The sequence below is a fragment of the Plecotus auritus genome, assembly GCF_963455305.1.
Source record: "Plecotus auritus genome assembly, chromosome: 3".
In the NCBI taxonomy this organism is placed as follows: domain Eukaryota; kingdom Metazoa; phylum Chordata; class Mammalia; order Chiroptera; family Vespertilionidae; genus Plecotus; species Plecotus auritus.
In genome coordinates, this window is record NC_137772.1 from 147683845 (window position 1) to 147698763 (window position 14919).

Consider the following 14919-nt stretch of genomic DNA (forward strand, 5'->3'; position numbering starts at 1 on the left):
TATATAGTGTGAACTCTCAGCATTATTCAGAGGAACAGTTTGTGCATAGTGTTCTTAAAAGCTGGTATTCAAAAAGTCAGCATAGTTTGACTGGCAGATCGAAGAGAGGAGGGTATTTTATAACAATGTGTTTCAGGAGAACATCTGGGAGCAGAAATCATCATGCTTAGCAGAAACAAAGTGGAAAACAGTCATGGTTAGATCATGAACTGTGAACCATAAATACATATTAGGAAGAGTATGGAAACACACTTCATGAGTTGAAATGGAATGTGAGTTTAGGAAGGGTTTGATATAATGCTGGAAATAGTTCTTGGAAAAGATTCTTTTGATGACACTATGTTAGTTGAAATGGAGAGAGAAAATTCTATGGAGATACCTGCCTAAACCATTGAGAGTAATCTAGGCTTGGATGACAAAAGCACAGAAAAACAATTTCATTAAGTTTCTCCAATGCATGAGGTCTCCATCATATATAAACACAGTTAAGCATAATAACTTAATGTAGAAACAAGCAAGACATTGCATAGACATAAAAAGAGAACACAGCTTTAACATTTTTGCCATAGCCATATTTAGAACTTTTTTCATCAGAACTTCTGCAACTATTTCTTTAAGCTATGCTTTCCACAGTTTTTCTATCACCATATGTATTTTTAATGCACAATGATGCTATAAAGTAAATATGGCATTATTACAAAAACATACCTTTACAAATAGCTTGATTATTGAAAAGTCTTATTTTAATACAGCTCTTTATCTCTATCTCTGTCAAAATTTATGCAATCAGGATTTGTTCTGGATTCTGAAATACAGTGTTCTTTAAGGAAATCCCTTCCACCTCATCTTCTTAGGGTTTTCTGTCTGCCTTTGTCAATTTTCTCATGACAAGTGATGAGATGAAACAATTTGCAAGAATTATGTTTAGACCTTTTATTATCGTCCTTTTAAAAATAAAGTTTTTTATTTAAACTGTAACTCATTTTTAAACACTCTGAATACATTTCTTTAGCGTGAGCAATTTAAAGCATAATCTGATAAAGTTATATTTTGACAGCTTGTGTTCTCGCTTCAAAAATCCCCCACTGAAAAGATGTTCATGCTATGATAGCCTGACTATGCATTTTTAGTAAATTCGCTCTAATTTTAGTAAATTATTTATATTCTGATATATTAAAATAGATTCCAAAATAAAGCACCTGGGGATTAAAGCACCTAGGTTTCCCAGGTCCCATTTTGCTCTCTTGCCATGGAAAAAGTCCAGTCTTGCCTTCAGCAGGGCTAGGATTAAAGCCACTGCCCAGAGTTCCTGCTCCATATTAAAGCACAGTCCAGTCCGGGATCTGGCTAACTTAGCTTGTGTTCCCAGCTGCATTCCATTGCACGTGGGGTCCACGTGGCCGGGCCATGGTGCTGCTTAAGGCCATATGGCAGGCTGGCACACAGGTGAGTGTGGGTCACCTATCAAGAGAGGTCAAGAGCTGGCAAGAGGACCACAGAGAGAGCATTATAACTGGGAGCTTAGCCATTAACCCTTCAGAATTTCGTGTGCTTGCAGTGCCTCTATCTCCTAGACAACCATTTTTCTCAGGTTGGATAGGCAGGCAAGCTATGTCACGCTGACTTCACTGCACAAGCACCCATCTCCCCCTTCGCTGGGTCCCTTCCCCCAGCGATCTGCAGGGAATGGACAGGTGGTTCCCTGGGGAGTGTGAAGTTGCAGCTTCCTGATGAAGCTGCCCAGGTGATCATGCTGATAATGTCTGGCTTCCCCTTTGCTCCTTTCCTATTGTTAATATTGACTAGCTAATTATGACTATAACACCTGCATATTGATCTTTGGTTTTTATTTACTCTTAAACATTTTTTGTAGTAGGTCCATATTTACTTTAACTGGAGTGTCTACACTTTTAAAAAGCTATTGAATTAACACTCTTTAATAATGTGAATTTATATATGTAAAACCTTTATGCCCCAAGTTTTTTGGATTGTTTTTGTGTTAGATTTTCTCAAATAGCCTTGCTTTGATGATTCTCCATTTTTATTCATTTTAGTTGAAATTTAAAAAGTTCATCTGAATATATTGTTTTTACTTGTAGATTGCAGTGGTGGAAGAAGATGGTCGGGAGGATAAAGCAACAATTAAATGTGAAACTTCCCCTCCCCCGACCCCTAGAACCATCAGGATGACTCACACCCTCCCTTCTTCCTACCACAATGAGGCCAGAAGGTATGACTGACTCTCCCAGCACACAGACACAGTGCCCGCGCCCCTCCTGAAAACATTCCTCTTCCTTTCAATGTGGTCAGACTGCTTAAAATTTTATATAACATTTTTATTTCAACTTGTGAAATAAATAGAAACAATATCACAATTTTCACAATATTTGTGAAAAGAACCAATTTTCATTCTGGCATCAAATTTTTAGTTTTAAAATTAACTTTACATTTGTGGTCCTGTTATTAGCCAATATTTATAAGAATAGCTCTTCTCTCTCAAATGTGGGATATAAAACTGAAACTAGCGAAACTAGCAGTGTGGTGGTTGCCAGAGGGAAGGGGAAGGGGGGAGAACGGGGTCCTAATATATGGTGACAGGAGAAGATTTGACTTGGGGTGGTGTTGTAATGTACAGATCTTGTAATATAGAAACCCACACCTGAAACTTATATGATCATGTTGACCAATGTCACCCTAATAAATTTAATAGAAGAAAAAAAAAAGAATAGCTCTTCTATTTTTGGTGTATATTTTCTATTGAAATAGAATCAGGCTAGATGAAGAACTTATTAGGAATAGTAACAAAAACTGCAGGGATTCTAGGATGTGGGGGCAGAAAACTTTCTACCTCTTTCCTTTTAGGTTTTTTGGCTGCTCTAAATTAAATTGACATTAGACAGATTAACAGTAAAAAACAACATATTTCATTCATATGGGAGCCCCATAAAATTAGGAGATTCCCTGGCAGTTGGTCTTATATTGAGGCTTACAAGAAGGGGTTAAGGGTCTGGAGCTTCAAAGGGGAGGAAGATAATTCATGGAAAAATGAGATCTTATGTTTGGTAAGTAAACGTTGGCCATGCTATGCAGATAAGTCCTTCTGATATAAAAAGTTTTCTCACTTAATAGCTCTCTTCCAGGTACAGGCCTCTGACCTAACTTCTTTTGGGTAGTTAGGGGGGAGGCATAAAGCTTCTCCTGGGAGTGCTGGACTCTGGCTGTCTTCAGCTTAAAATAATCCCCAGGCCAAAGTGGCACCTCCCAAGGTGGCATACTCTGCTCCCATCAAGGACAATACTATACATTTGGCTTGGAGTATAAGAGTAATTAAGGTATGAAAAGTCCATGATTGTGCCCCATTTCCCTTTAGCAGACTAGGTACACCACCCTTAGGGTGCTGCTGCTCCTCAGGCAGAAAGTTCTTAGAAAGGAAAAGACACACACACACACACACACACACACACACACACATTTACAAAATATTAAAGGAAAACATAAGGTTATATCGGGAAATATACCATCTGTCATAATGCCATTTCATATTGTCCTTTCCATCTACCCAAAAAATTGCAAGCAGATCTATATAATAATAAATGACATAAATTTAAGCATGCAATTTAATCTTAACTGTATGTCCTTTTTCTGCCATCAATTGCAGCATCTCTAGATTCATAATTGGTATAAGTGAACATAATGATTAATACTTTAAGTAAGAATCTGCCTTCTAAATAGTATGGGTTTTACAACAAATATTTTTGAAAACAGAGCTTTTTGTTCTGGCAAGCACTATTTCTGTTGTGCTTATTTTTAATTCCTAATGCTTCAAAATAGATACTTCCTTCACTGTCAAAAAAAATGAATTATATTGTCACATAAGAAAAGCAACAGTTTAGGGATTGTGAACTCAAATTAATTCAAATGAGTAAGTAACATTAAATCATTTATTATGTCATTGTCAATTGAATAGCTGTAGAAAAAAGAATGAGGGCAATATTTATTGAACCTTTCCTATTAATACAGTGTCAAATACACTGACCAGGAATGGAACCTAGACCAACTGCTTGAATATCATTTCAGCTTATCATGTACATCAAAGAATACCTTAAGACTACAAGAAAAAGTATATAATAATCACTAGGGTATACGTTTTGTTACTTCTGAATCCCAACCAGATGATTTTAAATTGAGTGAATTAGGTTCCAAAACTGAGAGAAAGAATGTTATATGAAAATCCAGTGAAACCATCCATTAGACTTCATTATTAGTTATATTTAAATTTCTTAACATATGTTATTAGGTTTAAGGTTTTAAAAGCACTCAGAGAAAAAATAGGTAAAGAGTCAAGTGCTAAATAATAGAAGGTCATTTAACATGTAGTTAATAAAGCCATCTATGTTTACTGATTAGCTTGAGATTGTACAAAAAATAAGGGAAAAGATCAGTTGGAACAAAAATAAAATTTTTAGAGAAAATTTGGAGGCTCAGGGCCCTAGGATGTGAGACCATATTTCAGTTTAAGAGGAAAAGTGAGCAGAAAGGGAGAAAACTTCAGAAGTCTACATATTTCTCCTCTCAGACCTTTATAAGGGAAGCAAGTACGTACCTTGTGGATGTTGCATTAAAATGAGCGTTTGCCCTCCTTTGTGGTTTGCAGTAGTTTAGCTGCCTCCCTGGAGCCAGACAGCCTTGGGCTTGGCAGTGCCAACAGCAGCCAAGACTCTCTTCACAAGGCCCCCAAGAAGAAGGGAATCAAGTCTTCGATAGGACGATTGTTTGGTAAAAAAGAAAAAGCTCGGCTTGGACAGCTCCGTAAGTATGCGTGTTTGACTTTCTACTGCTACTCGCTTCAGTCACTTCTGAGTGTCCATCTGTTTTTATTTCATTTTCTTTCTCAGTTTTGTCTTTTTCCTACCAATGAAAATGGAAGGTAAGAAAGGATGGCATGGAAAGCAATGCAGTTGAGGAATGATAATGTCCAAAAACCATGTCAAAATTCTGAATCATGTCCTAGGATTTGGAACTGTTAGTTGAGTTTATCTCATACAGGAAGAGAAACACAAATTATCCTGAGAATAGCTATGCTAGATGGTATGGAGGAATAAAACTGTCAAAATAAAACTATGAAAATGTTCACTTAGTTTCATTAGGAATAATAAACAACAATGAAGGAATTCTTAGTAATTCATATAGAACAATATTTGTAAAGGGGTGTTATTTGCCTTATATAACAATTTGAATACTTAGGTTAATAAGGTAAACTTCAGATGTGGTAGATCAGCCAATGTGACTACACTGATAGCCCCTACCCATGGAGGAACAAATTTAGTATACTACATATAATATATTTTTATAAATGTACTACTAGCAAAGGCGATATGTATATGGAAACCCCCATACATAAAAATATACAGCCTTTCATTTAAAACAACAAAACTATTCAGCATGTTTCTGGCCTAGGAACGTTTGCCTGCTATGTTCTATGTTTGTCCTGTCCAAACAGCTACTAACAGGGTTTCTGAAACCCAAGATCCATGATTATGCATCAGTAATTAGAAACCTGACTGGCTTGATTTTTAATTTTATCAGAAAGTATTAACCTATTTTGAAACAAAGCAAATTAAGCTGTGTTAAAAATAGCCATGTCAAACAAACCTTGTTTGTTTCATTGACAAAGTTGTTCTGTAACAGAACAGGAAAGGTAGTGGACAAGATGTCAAAACGGGGTGTGGATGATGGGAAAATTATGTGGCAGTTATAATTGGTTGAGTAACACTGCTGTAATAGTGCCAATTAATAGAGTGATGCCACCTAGCTAAAGGTCTCTCATGGGTTGGTTATGACTCTCTCTCTCCTCGTTCAGCACATCCCCTAATTGCCTAGACATGAACATTTCAACAACACAAATATCTGATTTATAGATTACTAATATGGTTATAAATCACAAAGTTTAAGAAAAAGACGTATTCGTAAATACTGTCTAAAATGTAAAATATGGAGGCTCTTAAAGATTCAATTCTAAACATTTTATAAGAAAAATTCAGAAATTTCAAGTAACTCTAAAGTCAATATATTAGTCAATAAAGTTAGGCCACATTAATAGACATAGCATTGGGATAAAAGAAGACTTTTCTATTCTACTCCACTGTAGTAAGATAACAGCCAAGGAATAGTATCCATTTCTGTTTACTGCACTTTTAGAGGCATATCATAACCTTGGAGGAAGGTTAGAGGGGAGGATTAAGCTCATGTACAGGACTGAACTCATGTGAGGAATAGATACATAGATGAATGTGTTTATTCTTCTTGCTGAGCCAAAGGTATGGCTGATTGCAAATATTTGAAGAGCTATTATGTGGAAGAGCTGTTGGTTTTTTCATTGTTAAAATGAGGGTATAAAACTAGAACCAAAGTGTTAATAAAAGATTATCTTCATCTCAATGTAAGAAGAAGTGTCAGAATTATATCCACAGAGCTGGCTTTTGAGGTAAGGCCTTCTTGGTTACTGAAAACTAGGTAAATTATAAAGCAAAAGCTGGGTAAATACTAGGAAGATGTGTTGTGGAGGGGATCCAAGCATTGGAAAGATAGTTTGACTGGATGACTTCTAAGATTTAATTCAAATCTAGTAATACTGAATCTATGACACTCTAACATTTAAGCCTATATCAAACAACCTTTTTTTTTTTACAAAACATATGCTATTAATTGTTTACTATAAAATGCATGTGTATTTTTAAAATTACAGACTTTCAGAGTTAGACAATATCTAAGATCATGTAGTGTTCCACACTCTCTAGTATATGAAAATAGAGATGAGTTCAATAATGGTTAAGGGTATTAGTTCCCAGCTCTCACTACCTAGTCTAGTGCTCCAGATAATATACTCTTGGAACCATTTTAATTAAAAAAAAAATACCTCATTAAGCTCCTAGTCCCATGGAACAAGTTTGGTAACTTAATGAAATTAAAAACATGACTATTTCATCAAGTTTATAACTTTTTTAGGATATTGCACATAAGTGCATAAAAATTAAAAAGTAATTCAAGGTAACAGTAAAAAAGACATCATAGAATACAGTATAATTTTTTATTAAAGATACAGACATAATGTAAGAAAGGAGTTCAGATTATTAATTTTCTCTCCCTAGATACATTTGATTCTACTAGGAAAATCTAAGTGAAATTTTTCTACAGAATTGAAAAGGTGTAGAGCTAGAGTTTCAAATAGAGCTGATACCTGAGAAAGGGTACTGAAGTGACATGAAAGAAAAAAAACCTCTAAGGGGAGTGTGCTAGAAACAACTTGGGTCTTTTCTGTGGTTAGTCAGGAAGTGGGTTATTGGCTGGGGTAAGGAATGGGAAACCAAATTATTAAGCACAGGAAATGGTTGGGCTTAAGATAAAGTTACCTAACTGTGGAGAGATTGGAAATGCAGAGCTCAAAAGACAACAACTTGAAGCAGAGACACGCACACAAATTAAATGATCTAAATTCCAGGGTCAAGTAGGAGGCTAGGAGTTAGAGCAATCAAGTACCTTGCTAAGAGGCAGTTAACCTAAAGCTTATGAAAACGGTAATAGCGTGTGAAGACAAGGTAGAGGTGTTAAAGCATTTATTGCTTCTAGGGGAATTATCTGCTCCATAGGATCTTAACATTCATTGGTTTACTACCTGGGAAACACAGTTCTCCCAGGTCTGCAGAGAGCCCTAATAATAATGACTACAGAGAAAAACAGAACAGAACACACATGACCAGCCTAGCTGATGTTAACAGTGAATAGTGAGGATAAAGACAAGAGGCCATTGACAGACATTGTAAGAGAAGGAACCATAATCAAGAACAAAAGGATCTTTAAGAATGGAGAGTTGGATAAGTAGAACCCAATATAGCAAAGCTGTGAAAAATGAGTAAAAAGAGCACTGTCCCTCAGGGGAACACAGCCATGCCTTTCCCTTCCCTCGCTTCTTCCCCCAGGCTCCTTACCTTTGCCTTTGTCTCTCCTGTGCTCCAGAGGCCCTTCTTTGGCTTCTGTAACTTGTTTCCTGAGCCTGCTGGCTCACTTATAAGATCTCTGTAATTTTCTAAATAAACTTTCTCTTATAATCTAATAAAAGGGTAATATGCTAATTAGGCAGGATGTCTTCCGGACAACCATCTGGACGTCCTTCCTGACAAAGCCATGCCCAGAAGAAGACGCCTGCCAGTGGTCCCAGGGGTGCCAGCAGCTGCTGCTGTGGCCTGGGAGAGGGAGAAGCCACCTTCCCACTGTCCCCTGCGGCTACGGCCGGCCCAGGCAAAGCCGGCCTGGGTCCCAGATGCCTGCGGCTGGCCAGAGGAGGGAATCCTGGGTCCCACGTGCGGGGCCAAGGCAGAGGTGTTTGAGGGCGATCAGGCAGGCAGGCAAGTGGTTAGGGGCAATCAAGCTGGCAGGGAAGCAGTTAGGAGCCAGCGGTCCTGGATTGTGAGAGGTATGTCCAACTGCCGGTTTAGGCCCGATCCCTGTAGGGCATACAGGGATTGGGCCTAAACCGGCAGTCGGACATCCCCCATGGGGTTCAGAATGGGAAAGGGTGCAGGCCAGGCTGAGGAACCCCCCTCCTGTGCACGAATTTTGTGCACCGGGCCTCTAGTTTGAAAACGAAAGAGGAAAATATATTAATTGTGAACAGGCAGAATCCCCAATTAAAGATATATAAAATGGATATATTATTGATTTTTTAAACTACTTTTACAAATTTCCTTTAAATGCATATAAAAAATAATACATTTCAGAGGCATTTTGCCTACTAAATTGAATATCCCTTTCGTTTATAGCCATCTGCCAGATTGTATTGGAATTGTTTGAACTCATTGACCTGCTATAATCAGCATAATAAAGAAAATGATGTCATCATGACAAAAACGGACTCAAGATTGCACCGGTATTATTTAGCAAGCACCTTTCTACACATAAAATTTGGGTGGTTGTGCTCACCTTTTCCAAAAAAATAAAAATTAGATTATTTCTAGATGCTATGGAACCAACAGATATAATATAAATTTCACAAAGTATCAGTTAGAGATGACTCATTCTCTGCATGCTGAAAGGGCCTTTTTTTGAAGAAATCAGTATTTAGCTTCAACTGTGAACATTTTTTACACATTCTCTATGAGTCTGGCACTGCCTAGATGCCTCCTCCAGAGAGCTAACAGACATGGCATCAATTAAGTACCCATTTATCAATTCAAGTGTAAATACAAACTAATAAAGAGAGGTCCAATAAAAGAAAGATGAAGATAATGATCAGCAGCAGTTTATAGTCTTAATCTGTCTGTAGTTAGAGCTCCCCCTTTTTAATACAGGTACTTCTGCTGGGAAAAAATGGAGAGGCAGAAACCTTAAATTGCAGAATTGGGCCAGAAATTTTACCTCAAGGGCCATCATGAAATAAATTATTTTGAATGGCGTCTAAGGCCCAGGCAACATAGAGATATTTTCCTTCACAATCCAAATGAACAAATATCCCCATCTAGTATTACTCATAGATCTGGGCATAGGAGGGTCTTTCCTTGAATTCCTCAGCCTGGGTCTTGTGCTGCAAAATATGAGGCTTCCTTTGTTGAAATTCTCTAAGAGCTTCCCTCTGGTGCCTAGGAGAGGCTGGCCCAGGATTGCTTTCTGGGCAAAGAACCCTCAGTAAAAACCTATACTTGAGTGGGTCCAATTTCTGGAAGCATTGAAAGTTTCTGTTGTGTCTCAGACCTTGAGACCAGTATCACCTAATATAACTAAACCATGTGGACCAGGGTCTCTGTTTCTTCCCATCAGGGTGCTCTCTACTTCTCTACCCCATGCCTGGGGGTGACAAGATGTCTTGCTGAGCCCAGAGACTTTTGCACTATGCAGTTGTTCTGGACCAGTGACCTCCCCTGGTTCTAGGAGAGTGCCCTAGCAAGTGAAACATTCACTTCTGCTTGTCAGAATGATATTATATAAGATTGAACCACTAAATTGTTGCTGCATTGATTTGGGGTTACTCAGAGTGTTTATATAGAAAATGGGTTGGAAAAAAATTGAATTGGGCTCCTCACACTCACGGGGTCCTCAAACTTTTTAAACAGGGGGCCAGTTCACTGTCCCTCAGACCGTTGGAGGGCCGGACTATAGTTTTAAAAAAAAAAAAACTATGAACAAATTCCTATGCGCACTGCGGGCCTGGGATGAGTTGGTTGCTAAGCAGGACAGGCAGCGGCACCCGGCAGGCCGGATAAATGTCCTCAGCGGGCCGCATGTGGCCCACGGGCCGTAGTTTGAGGACGCCTGCATAGGACAATTCCAAGACAATTCTCTAACAATTCCAAGTCCTCAAGTTCCTTGCAAAAGTATACCTGAGTGAAAAATAGCCCAGAGAACTTCAAGAATTTTGACTTGTGCTTTTGTATGTGCAACTACTAGGGGACCACGGAAAAAGTGATACACACTTTGTTATCTGAGTACCCACTGAATCATGAGACTCAAGCCTTCTATGACTAAATACCCTATGCCATGAGATGTCTGGAGTTAATGTTGTTCTCTCCACATTCCTAATGGATTTTCTAGAGAAAAAGTCACTCACAAGCCAGTGTTTCTCATCAGGGGCACTCTTGTCATCTTCAGAAGGGCAAGCTAAAGTATTCTCTACTCATTGATGTTTAGAATCTTTGTCCCCTATTTAATGAATATCAACTGCACTTTGCAGTCATGGTGACATCTAAACATGTAGCCCACTCTTCCCACCCACATAAGTGAATATTTACGCTCACTCTCTGGAAGACTGACACTTATCTCCAGTCCAAGAGCCAACAGATAGATAATGCAAACCACAAATGTGAGTCACATATGTAATTTTTAATTTTCTAGTAGCCACATTAAGAAAAGTGAAAAGAGACAGGTGAGATGAGTTTTAGTAATACATCTTATTCAAACCAATGTAAGAAAATTTTATTTTAAGTGTAATCAATATAACATTATCAATTAGATATTATATATATACTTTTGTACTAAGTTTTCAAAATCTTGTGCATATTTATAATGAAATAGTTTGGAATAGCCACAATTCAAGTGCTCAATAGCCACATATGACTAATGAATAAAAGTGGTATAGATAAATAGATATTACCAAAGTTATAGATATTACCATAGGAGCCTGCTGATGCCTGGGACAAAGTGAGACTGACTTACTTTTACCATTTAGGTAGCTGATCAGGTATGTAACAAGATGTACCTGGGATTTATGGGGCAGCTAGGTCAAGTCTATGAAAGAATGTTCTTCTCATTTAACAATAGTTTAATTGAGCTAAAAATGCATGTATTTAGACTTGATCCTGCTTAAGGGTACATTTCTACATGTGATGCATAAAAATAAATTTACCTACTATATTAAATTGTAATTTTCTATAGGCATTTTTAAACCAGATGTGTCCACAAGTCTCTATTCAAAGGACCTTAGGTTTTGAAGTACTCAGGGTATTTCCAAACTCCTCATGCTTTTTATTTTTATGATTTTAATCATGAGAAGCAACATTTACAACCTATTTTTTTCTAGATCTAGTTTGACTCTCAAAATCATTGTAGAGCTTTCTTTGTTTCTCTTCTTCCAGAATTTTTATTGTTAAAAATGTTATTTCTCTATCATTGAAATCTAGGGTTCTTAATAAAGTTAACATCAGAATTAAACTGTTATTCTTTGTTCTGAAGAATAAGAAGCCTAACTGATCCAACCACCAGGTGGCTGGAAATGTCTCACAGTTTTGAATGGGTCTACCTCATCAATCTCTATGTCCCCATCTGTACTGTGAAAATTTTGTAACTTTAAAAGTGAACAATCATTTACATTTAAAGAATAGAATTTTATTGTTAATTGCAGATTGGGAATAATAATTTATGAATGTACAGTAAGACAAGTATATCAATGAGAGAAATAAATGAAAATATTCATTCACTGTACATATGGAAAAATCCCATGATTCAAGATCATCCCCAAGAGTGCCTTAGTTAGGATTTGGACAACTTCACAAATGGCACCAAAAAATGAAAATCTCTCATAATAAAAAAAGTCTTTAAGTATTAACTGCACATGTTCATATTTGAATAAAATAAATTTTGGTCCCCAAACTGTGAAGCTCTTCATAAGATCTAGATAGCAATAAATGTGTTTTCAATCAAATAGTAGTTTCTTATAGCATTCAGTAGCAGAGTTACTAGGCTATGAGAGTAACTTGTTATATCAGTGTTCCAAAATTAATAGTATCAAGTATTATAAATTATTCACTAAAATAAATTATGAAAAACAGCAGCAACAAAATTTGTCTCTGGTTAAGTCCTGCAAAGGAAATGTCCGTTACAATGACAGAGAATAAATTTGTCTTTATTAGTTCTTATTTACTGACATACTGGCAACATTTTTTTGTAGTCTTTGTAAGAGTTAATATTAACTTAAATCTTTGTACCTAATCTTGAGCTTAATTGGAGTCTAAATCCCTTACATATTAAGATATATATAAAATCTTAATCCACTTAAGAATAGTGAGCATTTTCAGATTTTTTTATTATTATCTTAAGTTTTAAAATGTCTTCTTTTTCCCCAATTGACCGCCCCCCCAACCATTCCCACCCCGGGCAAGCCCCACCAACCCCGTGTCTGTGTCCATTGGATATGCTAATATGCATGCATACAAGTCCTTTGGTTGCTCTCTAACCTCCCCCACCTCCCCTGCCATTTGTCTCTGGATCTATTTTTGTTCATCAAATTATGTTGATCACTATATCCCACATATGAGTGAGATCATGTGATATTTATCTTTCTCCAACTGGCTTATTTCGCTTAGCATAGCATTTTCAGATTTTTTCACACAGAATAAATATTAAAGAGAAAACAGAGCCCAGAATTAAGTTCTCATTTTTTATTGTAACACATTCTGTATGAATTAATTACATGTTTAGGGATTCTGAATTAAATAATTGTATTGGAAAAATGTGTAATTCTGTGTTTGATGCTTAACATATTTTTTTCCTTTCTCCTTTCATTCCAAGGTTACATATATTTTATATACTCCAAAGCAAATAAAATTGCCACTAACCCAAATAATTTTTTTTATTTACTGGATATAAAGAATCCTTTCAAGGGTCTTTTTGAAAATAGACTTAGAATTTTTTCCAGGTATTATAAAATTTGCAAAACAAAACCTGCCAGAACATATGAAATTCTGGAAGTAAGGTTTAAACTGGGTATAGGGATCATGCAGGTGAGCAAAAGAGGATTCCAGAAGCTAGAAGTGAAAAGCTTTTAGAAATCAGGGAATGCCTCTCCATTCTCTTGACTTGGAATTGAAGACATACACCTGAGTTTCTACTCACTGGACTATCAATTAACCCAATTATATAAGAAGTCTTTTAAAAGTTTTAAATGTTGCCCGGCCACCGTGGCTCTGTGGTTGAGCATCAACCTGTGAACCAGAAGGTCACGGTTCGATTCCTGGTGGGGACACTATGCCTGGGTTGCGGGCTCGATCCCAGTGGGGGGCATGCAGGAGGCAGCCGATCAGTGATTCTCTCTCATCATTGATATTTCTATCTCTCTCCCCCTCTCCCTTCCTTTCTGAAATCAATAAAAACACTTAAAAAAAAAAAAGCTTTAAATGTTGAAAAACTCAATACTCCACAAATATTTGCTCTTATTTTTTATTAAAAAGAGATCACAAGACTTTCAAATTACATATTCATGTGTTTATCAGTATACAGGCCACATGTTTTATGTTGCTCTGAGTTACCATTGATAGTGTAACAGTATGCACTATTTTTTTTTCATTCTCTCAGTGTATGTTTATGCATGTTGGTTTGGAAATATAAACACATTCAAAAAATGTGTGTGGGGGGTGAGGAGAAAGTGTGGTAGTAAACAGTTGCTCAAATAAATTTTTTAGAACTTAATTGCAGAATTGACACAATATGTTTAATCTAATGTGGATAGTTACTTCTTCACAGGAGGCTTCATGGAGACTGAAGCTGCGGCTCAGGAGTCCCTGGGGTTAGGCAAACTTGGAACTCAAGCTGAGAAGGATAGAAGACTGAAGAAAAAGTAGGTTTGGAGATTTTTACCCTCCTTTTTTAAACTTTAATTTACACCTTTTCATTGCTTATAGGGAATTTAAAAAGAGGCTAGTTGGAAGAAAACAACTGACTGATGGATATTGCCCTGGTATTTCCTAAAACTATTCAGTGCTCGAGTTTCCTTGTTCTAATAGGCTAGAGTTTGAAATAACATTTCTCTAAATATAGTTGTGTTATTTCAAAACACAAATATATTAAAATATTTAAATGAAGCCTTACAAATAATGTAATAGTCTGTTTGATGTGACATTCAGTACTATATCAGTATGATAAAATGAGAGAGTATGCCATTCATCTTTGTGTTTCTTCTCATGATAAAGTATCTCCTCTTAAAATGGAATATTTAAAAGGAGAAATTTCTCTGAATGATTGAATATAAACTTATTTTAGACTTGCAGCAGATTGTTTTGCATCTGTCAGGAAACTGATAGTGTATCTTTTCATTCACATATAATATGGAACATTTAAGTAACTTGCAAAATTGGCAAATTTTGAGTCCCACCAGCTATTGGAAAGCAAGTGGATCCATAAATAACATTTTTTGAATACATAATAACATTTTCAGTGAGGAAATAGCACCTTTAGAATATATTTTTAAAAGCTAAAGAATTTCTCTTTATTCCAGAATCTATTGGCTGGTTACTCCGCAACGGTTCATGGCTCTAGTCATCATTGTAACAGAGAGTCTAACATAGATGCTCTCATGGTTATAACATTCAGACTAATCAGCTTACTTCATATGTTGCCAGCTCACTTGCATTGCAGATGTTTACTAAGAAGGAGGAAATA

The 14919-nt window shown here is 36.7% G+C and overlaps 1 protein-coding gene across 24 annotated transcripts in view; it reads left to right on the forward strand.

Moving 5' to 3' along the window:
- PPFIA2 (PTPRF interacting protein alpha 2) overlaps positions 1-14919 on the forward strand; it is a 492483-nt gene that overhangs the window by 419307 nt on the left and 58257 nt on the right. For all 24 annotated transcript variants that reach the window (XM_080661577.1, XM_080661567.1, XM_080661586.1 and 21 more), the window contains 3 exons: positions 2100-2230; positions 4655-4809; positions 14005-14098. In XM_080661577.1, coding sequence (XP_080517703.1) covers positions 2100-2230; positions 4655-4809; positions 14005-14098 — 380 coding nt within the window. The remainder of the gene's footprint in view (positions 1-2099; positions 2231-4654; positions 4810-14004; positions 14099-14919) is intronic.